Source organism: Apteryx rowi, unplaced genomic scaffold (genome assembly GCF_003343035.1).
Source record: "Apteryx rowi isolate R43461 unplaced genomic scaffold, aptRow1 scaffold_19, whole genome shotgun sequence".
NCBI lineage: Eukaryota > Metazoa > Chordata > Aves > Apterygiformes > Apterygidae > Apteryx > Apteryx rowi.
The window spans coordinates 5,724,673-5,738,041 of NW_020448196.1; the positions used below are offsets into that span (position 1 = coordinate 5,724,673).

At 36.7% G+C, this 13,369-nt stretch overlaps 1 protein-coding gene across 1 annotated transcript in view; it reads right to left on the minus strand.

The window, feature by feature from the left end:
* Nucleotides 1-81: 81 nt before the first annotated feature.
* Nucleotides 82-13,369, minus strand: part of RC3H2 (ring finger and CCCH-type domains 2) — a 27,777-nt gene continuing 14,489 nt past the window's right edge. The window contains exons 12-20 of the mRNA XM_026062083.1: nucleotides 12,838-13,008; nucleotides 11,519-11,674; nucleotides 9,833-10,046; nucleotides 9,581-9,665; nucleotides 8,957-9,038; nucleotides 8,433-8,567; nucleotides 7,789-7,896; nucleotides 6,093-6,241; nucleotides 82-5,480 (exon numbers count right to left, since the gene is read on the minus strand). Coding sequence (XP_025917868.1) covers nucleotides 5,285-5,480; nucleotides 6,093-6,241; nucleotides 7,789-7,896; nucleotides 8,433-8,567; nucleotides 8,957-9,038; nucleotides 9,581-9,665; nucleotides 9,833-10,046; nucleotides 11,519-11,674; nucleotides 12,838-13,008 — 1,296 coding nt within the window. The 3' untranslated portion in view covers nucleotides 82-5,284. The remainder of the gene's footprint in view (nucleotides 5,481-6,092; nucleotides 6,242-7,788; nucleotides 7,897-8,432; nucleotides 8,568-8,956; nucleotides 9,039-9,580; nucleotides 9,666-9,832; nucleotides 10,047-11,518; nucleotides 11,675-12,837; nucleotides 13,009-13,369) is intronic.

Below are 13,369 nucleotides of genomic sequence, written 5' to 3' on the forward strand. Positions count from 1 at the left end.
ACCCCTCCCCCCCCCCAGCCCCGCGAATGGTTCCCCCCGGCAGCTGTTGGCGGCGGAGAGGGTCGAACGCACCACAGGCAGTTAAGGTGGACAAATAATTTTATTCGTGCATGCAAATACATGTCAAATACTGCAAACTTCGTCCATCAATTCTCTCAAACACTGAAAAACCATGATGCTCTACTCTGTGACCAGCCAAAAAAGCTAATACCTCTTCACTTCAGTGCTACAGCAAACACACACAGTATTCACCCGCGCGGCGGCGTCGCCACACGGCGCCCGCCCCGGCCCGGCCGCCTACGTCTAACACAAAGGGAAACATCACGACTTGGGAATCCAAAAACCGAAATAAACGGAATAGAATTTATTCCCCCATATATTCCCCCCCTTTCATTTTACAGATTTTTTTTTTAAATTATAGTTTTAAATAGAAGCTGAGAATGCGCCATAAAAATGAGCATTAAATCCATCGTAGCGATGGTGCCTGCTTTATACATGATGGGTGTACACCATCTTTTATTTCATTTACATTTCAATCGAACAATAGATTTGCAAAGAAAATGTCTAATACAGACGTAAAAATATTCACACTAGAGCTTCACAATCGGTTGTACAATTGACAAACAGGCCTCTTTTCCCAAACTTTCCAGCTAAGCAAATTTATAAAATGTAATCAATGCAACAAGAAAAAAAAAATTTTTTTCTTTAAAACTTCCAGGGAAAAGAATACGCAGTAAACAGTATAAATGCGGACAGCAGATGCTGCAAGCTAACCACAATACTTCTGAGTGGCTGTACAGTGGGTATGTGCAGTACAAATAAAAGCCACATGTGTTGTATCACAACTACCGTAAAATGTACTTGTTTGCCCAGCTAAGAAAATGCATGCATTTCCATGCCTTGGATTAACTGAGATCTACTCTGGAGAAATTGATGGGCTATGTGCAAATGACCTTGGCTTTTGGCAGTAATAAATGCAGCCAGGCTCTGTTTTATTTCAACTTTTACAGCAGACTCTTGATTAAAAGCTTCCATAAATGTTTTTCCCTCAAATAACGGGGTATAGTTTTATCTTTGTGTATGGGGAATTTTGATCCTTCGGATTCATTTTAGCTCATCAATACTTTTTTTTTTTCTTCTTCTTTCTTTGTTGTGCTCCCTTGCCAGCAAAGAGATACACGGTGATGACTACTGCCAAAGTCAGCTGTTCATTTATACTGGAAAAATTGGGTCATTTAAAAAGCACATTTATTGTGTTCTGCTTGCAGAAGAGGTCCCTCAATAAGAGGGAATTTCCTAACAAAAGGGATTAAACTACAACAAAGAATGGATTTTTACATATACTATAGATAAATTCAATCATTTCTCATTTTGTTACACTCTCAAATTCAACATCTTCCTTTAGTAACAGTCTAATAATAATGAAAAATCTGTTCACAAATATGATCAAGGAGCTGCTGGCATACAGTGTTTATGTACAGCAACAGGTACAACTTGACAACTTGTGCTTTAAAAAAAAGCAAACAAAAACAATGTTTGGAACTATTCTGAGTTTAGATAAAAGTTATTTTTAAGCATTCCTTCCTCAGCTCTTTCTGACCACTGTGCATTATTTATTTTGTACCTCATCCAGCCTAGTACACTATTATACAAGAACAGCATTCAGCTCTTGAGTACAGGATAAATTAAAATTTCAATTGTGTTATCAAAGCACTAAAACCTTCCAAATTAGACTTCTACAAAGAGCAATTAAGAGCTTATTTAACACAATCAGCTGCATACAACTGCCTTTCTTATTAAGTGTCAAACTTTAGTGTCCCTGTACTAGACTACCAAGAACCAACGCCAGTTTGCTTTGCAAAGAGTCTAACCTTTCCTTTGAAGGGTCTAGTATACATTCTACAATGCAAAAYCTGCATAAACACTAAGATTCATTTCTTGTCACCTGTTTACAGGAACGAAATATCAGTAGCAGGGCAATCACTCTGCTATAAATTATATGTTAAGAATGTACAGATAGTTACTTTCTCACACAAGCATTCTCCCAGCACAAGCATTAGTCTCTATTAAGACCTATGTGGGAAATGAGGCAAAACAAGGAATGAATCCAGGTAGTGAGGCAACACGATTAACTTAGATACTAATAATTCCTGTATCTCTTGCATGTGAAATCCCTGCTGTACCCCTAGTGGGGGAAAAAATAAAAATAAAAACAAACAATCCAAAATGCTTGTCCGAGCAAAGCTAAAGAGCCAATCTCTTCTCCCCAATCTGCTATGGGCCTTTTTCTGACAGCAAAGTAAGTTAGGCCAAAAATCACTGGGAATCACTGCTATTATGCATGAAGATTAGTCACTATGTCAGTGTCAGAAAATAAGCCCTTCCATAGCCCAAAGGCACCTGATTTGCAACTAGACAAATGAATACATACTTGTTTGTTTAGGGTCAAGGGATGAAACTTCAAAGAAAGCCAGAACTAGGTTCCCACCTGTAGCTTCTACTCGTTAGGGCACTGGAGGGCATAGTTTCATGGCAAAAATCACACAATCAGTGTTAAAACTGTAAGACAAAGCTGGCATGCTATTAAAACCCCCAAATAATTCTTTTGCCTGTCATTCTATATATTAAAAATTCAACAACAACAAAAAAAACTAGCCTCATCTAAGAGCCAACTTTCCATATGAAGTGTATGGTCATCCTAGAGAACTGTTATATCATGGGACCTCCTGCTGCAGACAAGAGTATATAAATACATTTGTTCTTAAATATGCCAGTAAGGTTGGCAGGAATATGTTAGGCTTATGTAATTTCACTGGACAAACAGGCAAATGTGTGTAAGCAGCTTATCCCAATCCCCCTCCAGCAGAGCACAACCAAGTTTTTAAAATTGCAATTTTAAAATTAAAAAGTTAAGGTAAATACACAATCAATTTATGTAGTATATATTCACCCTCAGATCATGCTGAAGATGTTCTGTGGAGTTCTGGTGCACAGAGGGCTCTTTCCCTGAGGGCAAATAAGGACTTCTCAAACCTTTATATTTTCTCTATTTTTGTAACAAAATAGCAATTTAAAATTTAAAAATCTTTTTAAAAAAATTACATCACCTTCAACATGGAAGATCTCACTGTTTTAAATATCCATGAAAGAGACATACTTGTTTGCATATCTGTTTTGGAATTACATTGTACAGCAAATAATATCATCTCAGAAGCATTTCAAAAGTAATATAAATTCATATTTACAGAATGGTCTAGGTATAAAATATACAACGATCATATTTAGGTCTAACATTCTAAGTTAAAGTTAACATCAACAGGAAATAAGTTAAGGTGACACAGGTGGTCTGGTTCTTGGATCCATTCACTTTGAGTTGCAAGTGAAACAACATACCAGTCTAATCCTAGCTATGAGGTGGCACTGGCTATCTAGGAAGGTACAGCAACAGCCAAAGGAAACTAAGAAAAGACTACTTGACTGTTCTTCTACATACATTCCTTTACATTTGAGTATTAAATAGATGTGTAAGATCTTCCATACTGACACCAGAATATCAAAACTAACCCTTGGATTTTCAGGTATATTTACAACATAATTATTTCATGGACAGGTTTCATTAGGAGAGATATCAAACACCAATATTTACTTAGTCTAATCAGTAACCCTCAGGGAAATGCCAACCCCCACCCCCCAGAAACGTGCACAAAACAGTTATCAAAATCTTACCCGACCACATAGCTGTGATTTTGTAAAATAACAACTCAGACGACCAGTAACATGATCCTCTTTAAGCATTTTGCTAGCAGGAAAAGCCCTTACATGCAGTACACCTGGTGAAAGATCAGCTTGGCTTAAAATATTCCAGTACAATTTTCAGAGTAAACAACTTCACAGAAGTTAATAAAAACATAAAAAAATGTAAAACTTGTCACAAAGAAAAGGAATAGGACAAAAAAAGAAGATAGAAATCATCAGGAGGGAGAATCCTGCTTTCTTTTCCAAAAAAAAGTGGATTTTTAAGCTTCCTAAAAAATATGCCCAGGGCTCTAGTTTGTGTATATTTAGGAAAACCTATTTTTCGTTGACATGTCTAATATGATTTTCAGTCACATCTTACCAGGGCATAAATTCATACACTTTTCAATACTCTGAAGGTCAGATAATGCTATATTATTGTATTTTCAAGGTCTTTGAAAATAAGTTGCCATTGAACAAGCAAAATTAAACCTGAATACAAAATTATTTTAAACAACATTTAACAAAGGTAATACAACTGCCTTAGATTTCCAATATTTAGTTTAAATTAAAAACAAAACAGTACAAAAAACAGCAATACCATCTTGTTAGTCAGTGCAAACGCTACATACAGGGTTTTTCAAAGGAAAGCCAAGAGCACCTGATACTTTTTGCCAAGTCATCTGGATTCTATAATCTGCAAGTTGAGAACTGTTAATAAAAAAAACCCAAAATTGCTGTTACATTAGTGCATAACCTCTCAAAATGGTTGAAAGTTGTTTCATGTCTAACTTGGGGAAATCAATACCTAGTACATTAGCTGGAGGACTTAGGCACTTGGTTTACTTTTAATAACTTTACTTTGACAAGTAGCCTGTGTATATATGTATATCGACAGTACTAAAGCAGAAATTGGGGGAAAATATGGAAATAAAAAGCCGCAGCAAAGCACTGCACCACAGACCTGCAAATAACGCAGCAGTGCAAAGCTAATGGTGTGTTAACCCTGTAAAAGTCTCAAGTCCAAATCCCCACCTCTCAGTCTTCAAACAGGAAACAATACTCCATGCAAAGTTCCACAACTAAAGAAAAAGCAGCTGCAACAAGACACAAGTTCCTCTCTCATGAAACAAAATAGAGACAAATAAGTTAGTTTTCCTTTCACTAGATGTATCATTGTAGGATCCTGCTAGTTTAAATAACTGAGTTGTTAGTTTTCTACAGAAGCCATTTTAAACAAGAATGGCTCAGATACCGCACTGGATTGCTACAAACTCATAAAAAGCTGCTTTAAGCTTAAGTAAAACAATGTCCAAATTCCATTCGTTTGTGGAAAGTGAACGCCTTACCCTAGTAAAGTAAGTTTTTTTTTTTTCTTCAGAATGCTAATGCGAGAGGGGCTTGAAGTATCAAAGAGTCCACAGGAAATGCATGACCCCAATATTATTTTTTTAAAAAAAATATACATTATATAATATATATTATATATATAAAAAGCTAGTGTAAATGCTTCCATGGTGTGGTCACAAGCTGGAAAGATGAATGCCTTTCAGCTGTTAACCATCCTGCCATTTGCAACAGGCTTTAAAAAGTCATTTTTATCCTCGGACATAATGTGAGCAGTTTTCAGAATGAGGCTGCCAACACTGACTGATGTGCTGATGGGCAGGCAGCTTGCATTGCTAACAGATGTGATCGGCTGACTGAAGCAAGAAGTTACGGGCAGGATTGTTTTCTGCTCCTCCCTGAGGAGAAAAATAAGTTACACAAATATTAAACAAGTACATGCATAAGTATCTGGAACTGAATCATGTGCATTAAATAAACATGACAAACTAGTTTTTAGTAATAGGCAAAACATTACTATGGAAGGGTATGTTCAAGACATTAAATGCGGTCTGCCCAATTTTCAAAGGCTGCATTATATGCTAATAGCTATAAAATACATAAACCTAAAATAGTGTATTTTTCAAAATTACCTCTCTATGGAGATCTGTGCAAATAGTCTGACATTTAACCTTTTGAAACTTTCCTTAATTTTCTATAACTATAAAAATACTTTGGCATTTTTTGTTTACTGAATATGCGAAAAGTATTTAACAGCTGTGACATGTTTCAGTATACATTAGATTACAACAATGCATATGAAAAATGATATGGTCCTGCCACTTTCATGTTTATGAACTAATTCTATTTCTTAACAGTTTCTTCTCACTTCATCACGTACACACAATGAAGAGGTCTAATCCAAATCTGAGTAGGTACGCAGTTCATCCTTAAACAATCATGTTTCAACTATTCTGATGCTGCTGTTTTGTCTAACACTGGCAGACACTGCTGTTTTGTCTAACACTCACAGAATCACAAGGTCTTCACCTAAACTTTGTCTCTTCTGTTCCATAGATTCTTTCTGGTGCTGCTTTAGCGGATGCCCGTTCTCTACAGTTGTTCCATTGAGCAGCTGATCCTCTTGAGAACTAATACCTAGCTGTATATCCAGAATCTCCTACAGGAGAAAAGGAGGAAAGTCCATCAATACTGTCACTACCAGCTTTAGATTTTCCCACTATGTTTCACTACATAAAACTGATGGAAACAGAAGTCTTCTTTTCATAAGACTCCTCAGTTATTTTTAATTTCATACCACTGGAATGTATCACATTTTACTACAAAAATGCTCCTCACATTTCACTTTTGCCTATCGTATTATCACAGATATCTTAAGTTAAATTTTTAAAGTAATCTGATATAAATTATGAATTCCCAACAGGACTGAAATTCAGCTGGAACTTTTTCAAGAAGCTCCCTAGCTGCATATATGCCACCCTCATCAGGCATTTCAGAAGTGCTTTGAACATCTCCAGCTTTTGCAACTCTAAAGATAAGGAGAGACAGATTCCGGAAGAAATCATAAATCATATCTAAATTTCATGCTGACCAACTGTTTGAAGGTCCAGAGAATCCCAGGAGCTTAGGCACCCTGTTCTGTTACTGTGTTACAATTTGAGGGACACACAATAATTTGGGTGAGAGGCAGGGAACACAGCTTCCAAATTCCCTCACAGTCCTTTTCAAATAAACAGCATCAAAAAAGGGAACACAATTATTAGAAGATGGCAGTGAAAGACAACATTAGTATACRGGTCAGTGGAGGGGGAAAAAAGAAAACGGTTTATAAGGTAAGATACTAAGGAGGCAATAGAGTCAGTGCAAACTGTTTCAAAAATTAGGAGTAGAAAGAAGGACCAAAGATGAAGATGTCYCCCCTCCAATGTAGTGACAAATCACAGGTATTCATACTACAGTACTGCAGCACATACCACAAGCAGAGCAAACAAAAGCATAGAAGCCAGTACTAGAATGTATTATACAATGTGTTCAAGATAAGAACCTTCATTTCTTTTAAGTGTACATTGTTTTTTTGTTGTTGTTGTTGTTTTAAAAACAGACAATTGATCCTCAGGCCTGGGATGAACACCAGAATGTTTTATGACTGCACAGCAAAGCAGGAAATAACAGATGAAACTGGAGCAGAGAGAGTTACAAACAACAAAATATGAAGTAATAGTGAAAACAAAAGAATAGTGGATTACAATAATTTAGATGACTTGACTATTAATCAAGTGAATGCAAAATTTAATTATATGATCACATTTAAAYGTGAATTTCAGTGTAAAACATTCTTAAACTATAGTTTCAACACTGGGGGGGTGGGACGGAGGGGAAGATTCCCCCCGCCACACAGACATTATTTAATGGTATCAAAAGATTAAGAGCAAAAAGCTAAAAGCTATCACAAGGAACACAGTAGGATTTTTTTTTTTAAACTAAGTTAATACTGACAGCCAGTTATCTGAATTGTAGAAGTATGAGACCCCCTAGTGTTAAAACAATACAAGTGCCAGAAAATTTGGTGTCAGTATAAAACCTAAAACAAAAGCCTTAGCTATCAATATAAACAAACTTAATTTACAAAGACAAATTCTAGAAATCGTTGAATAACTAATGAGAGGACCCAATGACTTCTTGAGATGCACAGTTTCTTGTACTTACTTCTATTTGTTCACCCTGCCCATCAGGTTCATCTGTATCGAGGGCTGACAGCTCCAATTCAATGTCTCGATCTGGCTTTGTATCTGCACAGTCTTCAGTATAATCAGTCTGAAAAAAGAATTAAATACATTAAGTATCAAGTAGGCTTTTCACCAGCTGCGTATAACACAAGTACTAAAAGCGAAAATAGAAGGTGCATTTCTAGGACACAACATTTCTAGGATACAAAAGAGCTAGTTAGACACAAATAGAACTTTGGGTATAGACAAAATAGGATACACAGCAAAATCTGAYTGCATTAAAAGGACTGAAATAGAAAAATGAATACTGGAATGGCAGTTTCTGTAGAGTCTGTTGGCAGAGGATTTATATTTATAACATCTACAACTAGAGCAAAGAGTAAGGATTGTGTGAAAGATGGATGGTCACATTCTTGCCATTTTGTAAATGGAGGATTGGAGCAGCATCATAGCAGGTGCACGTACTTGATCTCAGGGAAGTAAGCGAGTGCAACAACAACTTAACTTGCACAGAATGTGTTATAAATATTTAGGAATGTTAAAACTAAGAGTGTGTGTCTGTATGCATACATAAATCCCCCAAATCTCAAGGATATCTTTCATCCCAGTTACCCCTTTCTTTACCTCACCATTCCTCAAATCAATTTCCTTGCTTAAAAGATTTAAGGTAAGGCGACTGCCTTCATCTAGAGAATTCCACTTCTGTTGCATGGCTAGTGCATTCGCCTCTCTCTGAAGTAATAATGAATTACTTTTGGCCTACGGAAAGAAACATACCAGTTACCTACAACTACACTTAACCATATATCATCAAATGGCAAAATAAATCAGCTCACAAAGAACAGTCTCCTCTCTAGATGTACAACTATGTATTCTTTTAACACACAGCATTTATTTTGTTCTGGATTTGCTGACAGTTATCAGGCCCATCGCTCTTTCCCCAAAACAGTCTTACTGAGGTCAATGGAACAAGTCACATTAACAGTCCTAATGCATCATACTAAGTGTTTGCAGTACTAATGTCTAGGTAACTTTTACTGATGATTTTGTCAATTGTACTAGTTAGTTCTGCTAAGTTATACACAGAAACAATTTCTTTAAAATCACTTCACTAAATGAAGTTTTACACATGGTATAACTGATCTTACCTGCTGTAATTCAATACTCAATAGATCTCCAGTGCTGGAATGCTTTCTGTGACCAGACAAATCTGTAACTATGAATCTGTCCCTTTAAGAGAAAGTAGATATTACATCATACAGGTGAAACTAGGAATTAAAAACAAGCCCTCTAAATCGCAGGCCTCTCAAACTTCACTAGTCTGTGATGTTATTTTTCCACATAGTTTGTGTCCAAATGCATAACAAGTTCTTCATTCAATAACAGTTCACAATACTCCAAGGCACTATATGACACAGCCAGCCTTATTTTACGTACATGGAAGATGCTGCAGGAAAACTTGAGAGGACTGACTCAAGATCATAGATCTTGAGATTACAGCTTGGCAGTACCCAACTCCAGTTCTTTGATTAGGCCTCTCAAGCATAATGTTGCTAATAAGTGAGTATTAATAGCTGCATTAGGTATTAGATACTACACAAGTTTTAACCTAGTTTTTCCAAGTCTTTATGCTAGATAGAAAAAATCTGTTACCTTTAAAATGAAGACTGTCTATTAAGTGTTTCACATGTTTTTCCACATTCAGAATTTCTAAGAGTAGCAAGTTATAGAAAATGCTTATGAAAACACACACATGGAAATAAAGTCCATACCGTTCTGCATAACGTGCTGATGAAGTGGAATCTGTGCCATAGGAACTCCATCTTGAATCAACAGCATTGACATAAGGGACATAATCTGTAACAAATTAAGATACAATTCATTTTTTCCTCCATTCTTTAAGTGGGATATAGAGATATTTTAATTCTTTCCATCATCTTCATCACTGCAGTAAGCATCCACAAGAAGGATCAAATGCTCTTGTGAAATATGCTACACTGACAACAGGAAGCCTCTACTTGTACCTGATACACTGATGGGCTTCGTAGCACTTCCTTGGGAAGCAGTGGCCTGAATAGGATCTGTTGTGTGATAACCAGTGCGGGATGATCTGGAGATTGCACCCCACTTGGAGATGATCGGTCCATCACTAAATGGGATTATAGGATCTTCTTCCTTTGCCCTTCTCTGAGTTTCAAATAAATGTACTCTCCTTTTGACATCCCCACTGTCCAAATCCTACATATTTAGGAGACAGAAAAAGATAGAGACTGATTTGAGRTTGCTGGATTATTCAGATGGCCAATGACTTTCTCATTATCATTACTGAATACGATGCTGCTAATCTGCACCAAGATGGGACACAATGATTTAACTATTGCTCTTTAATGGCAAACTGACCATTAGAAACCTACAAGCAGTGTTACAAGAAGTAGTTTTGCTTTTTCAAGCTTGTGTTTCTAGTTGGAAAAAGGTCCAGTATGCTTTAAGACGACAGTCTCGTGTCCTTCAGTACCCYTTCCTATATTTGAAGGAGGCAGTATCAAGCAGGTGTAGGATGAATTTGCTTACATTTGTTACATAGACCGTAAAGGTAATCTGCTATGCTATATAGCAGAAAGCCTCCAAAAAGCATGAAGACTTACTTATGCAAAAAAACCCAAAAAACAAACAACTGTATTCCGTGATTCATACTTTTTTTTTTTTGATTTCTAAAATATTTCAGTTAGTCTTTTCTTTCATGGAAGCTGGGTGATAAAGTTGTATTTTTTTTCCCCCACATATTTATTTGCATTGAATTGTTTATTACAGGAGAATGTGCCTTCTACCCAAGTAAGACTACATTCTAGGGAAATAGTTCATATAGATGCTGCGTAGGTACACAGCAGGCAAGATTAAAGTTCATGGTGATTATCCTGGGTCCGCAATATTTTAGCTTTTTTCATGTCCTTTCTGTAAAGCTTACATTGCTCCTGGGACTAACTTCAAAGTTACRACACCCTGAAACAATGGCAACATAACAAATCTTAGAGTCCTGAAAAACCCAGTAATTTACTCATACAGCATGGACTACTCGATTTAAACTGAGTAGGAAATGTGTTTTGCAATGGAAACATCTCCTCTGAACTGGCCACAATGACCCTATATTAACCAATCAAGCCTGCCATTATGAAATATTCTGAGACTATTTTAGATGTCTCACATGGTAACTATACATATAAATATATAGATATACACACATACATATATACGCACATATGTAAATAAGGGCAAACACATTTCCAAAGAGACAAATAAGACTGGGAAATCCTTATTTTTTATCCATCGCTCTAACAAACAGATCAGAGAATGCTTTTAAAGGTAAGGAATTCTTATCAATTTACAGACCATATACTTGATGTTTTGGCCGCAAGTTCAACTTACACAGAACTGTTATTAAAACAGTTATGCTTAAGAATGTTATTCATAGCACTATATTCTGTCACTGAAATAAACACRTAGTTTACAAAACTGGGAAAAGATATTCCAAACAATTTCAAAAAGGCAGAACTACTTTAAACTAAAACGCCAAGAATGGAATCTAACACAAAAAAAGAAAAAAAAGAAAAGCAGCAGGGGGTGGGGTGGGGTGGGCTTGTTTAATCAAACAGAAGACACTTCAGCATGTAAGTATCATTACACTAAGGAGATAACAGGCAGAAAAGCCCTACCATCAGAACGGCATTTGAGTTGGCAATCACATCCTTAGGCTCCGAGTCAAYAGCATTTATACAAGAGCCAATAGTGCCACAAGACCATGGGGAATAGTGGGAGAGATGATCTTCCTCAAATTTTGTTCCACTCAAATCACTGACACTCTCTGAGAACTATGGAAAAGGGAATAAATAAGTAGTTAATGTGAAAAACAAGGAATTTAGTCTTAAAATAAGAAAAGACATTTGCTGCTRTTTAATGAAATCATTGCAAAAGTCAAATCAAGAAGTTCTATCCATGTTCAAAACTTGACTCAGGAACTGCATAACCCATTAACAGTCAAATTTTAAACCAGTGCAGCTGACAGCTGTCAAAGAATGGTAAGCTTTGCCACTAGAAACTACTGCCTGCCCTGCCAACAACGGAGGTTGGAATCAGTGCTGCTGTGTTAGTGGTGAGTTTCTTGAGACAAGTACCTGGACTGATTAAATGGAAAGGAAGCCACAAATTTTTCCTTTAATGTAGAAGCCAGTGGCAGACAGAAGTAGGACTTGGAAACCTCCAACCTGGATGAAGACCTGATCCTGACATACCTTGAGTACACCCATGAGGGACTTCAGGTACACCTACTGTGCAAGACATACTCTTCCAAATAATCACTGTATAACACCTCAAATGTCAACAACGTCACTTTTATAAATGAAGCTGTCAAGCCACAGAAAAGAYTAGTTTGAGAACCACTGCTCCAGGCATTTCCTAGGATGCATTTAGTTTACATGTACATAAAATAAATATTGCAAGATTGATTCTTATTTTTTTGCCTCAAAAGCACACATCCAGTTTCTGTGTTCAATTTCCGTTCTTGTTTATTGAACTGTATCATGTAGGTACACAATATTTTGCCAATGCCTTTTTGTCACTTTTGAGGAATATGTATTCTCTGGGACTTGAGAAGCATTTGCAGCTTGATTCAGTCTATTCATCATGTTATAATGCCATTAGGAGTATAAAAGGGAAGGTGGTTCTCAAAGCAAAACAGCTGTTTCCTACATAAAAATCTGAAGGGTCACAATGCAAGTTCAATGATATGACATTTCCTTTAGTGAGGGTAAGTTAAATCACTTCTTTACTTCTCGACCTTCTGTCAACAATCATGCTTAGCATCAGCTTAATACCAAATTGAATGCATTCTTTATTAGATATTACTCTCCTTTTGCTATAAGATTAACTTTGTTTTATGAAAAACAGATGGCAGACAGAAAATCCTTACTGGAAATATTAAATGTCATCTTACAGAACCAGGAAGGGAAAATAAAGAAGTYCTCTGGCTTCTCACCTCTGTGCTGAAATCTACACTGAAGAGAGGAGATGGTGGTGTTGGAGATGGTGTTGCCATAGGAAGGGTTGAGGATACGAGAGGAGTTTTCTGGGTGTGGTACTGTGCCCAYTGCTCCGGCTTCCGTCTTAACTGCTCATCATAACCAGTCTTCAAGTGACCACAAGGCTCCTAGCAAATAATAAGTAGAATACTGTATATCCTACCATATTCTAAAATGGTAAATATTTGGGAGGGGAAAAAAAGCATAAGGACAGGAGAAGAGATTCAGTGTTCAGGCCAGGATATACACTTGGACCTCCATATTCCCTTAGCTCTGTAACCTTCCACTGATATCACTGGAAGACCCTCACAAGGATTTGGAGAAGAATTTGCTCTTTTGTAGGACAACTCAGCTCTTAAATGTGTAATTAATTCAAGCAACATGCACTGGAATTGGAGACAGTGGGGCTCTAGTCTTAATTCAGAATGTTAGTGATCTATTCTACAGGCCTATTTTGTTAGGGTTAAAAACAAAACAAAAGCCCAGGTC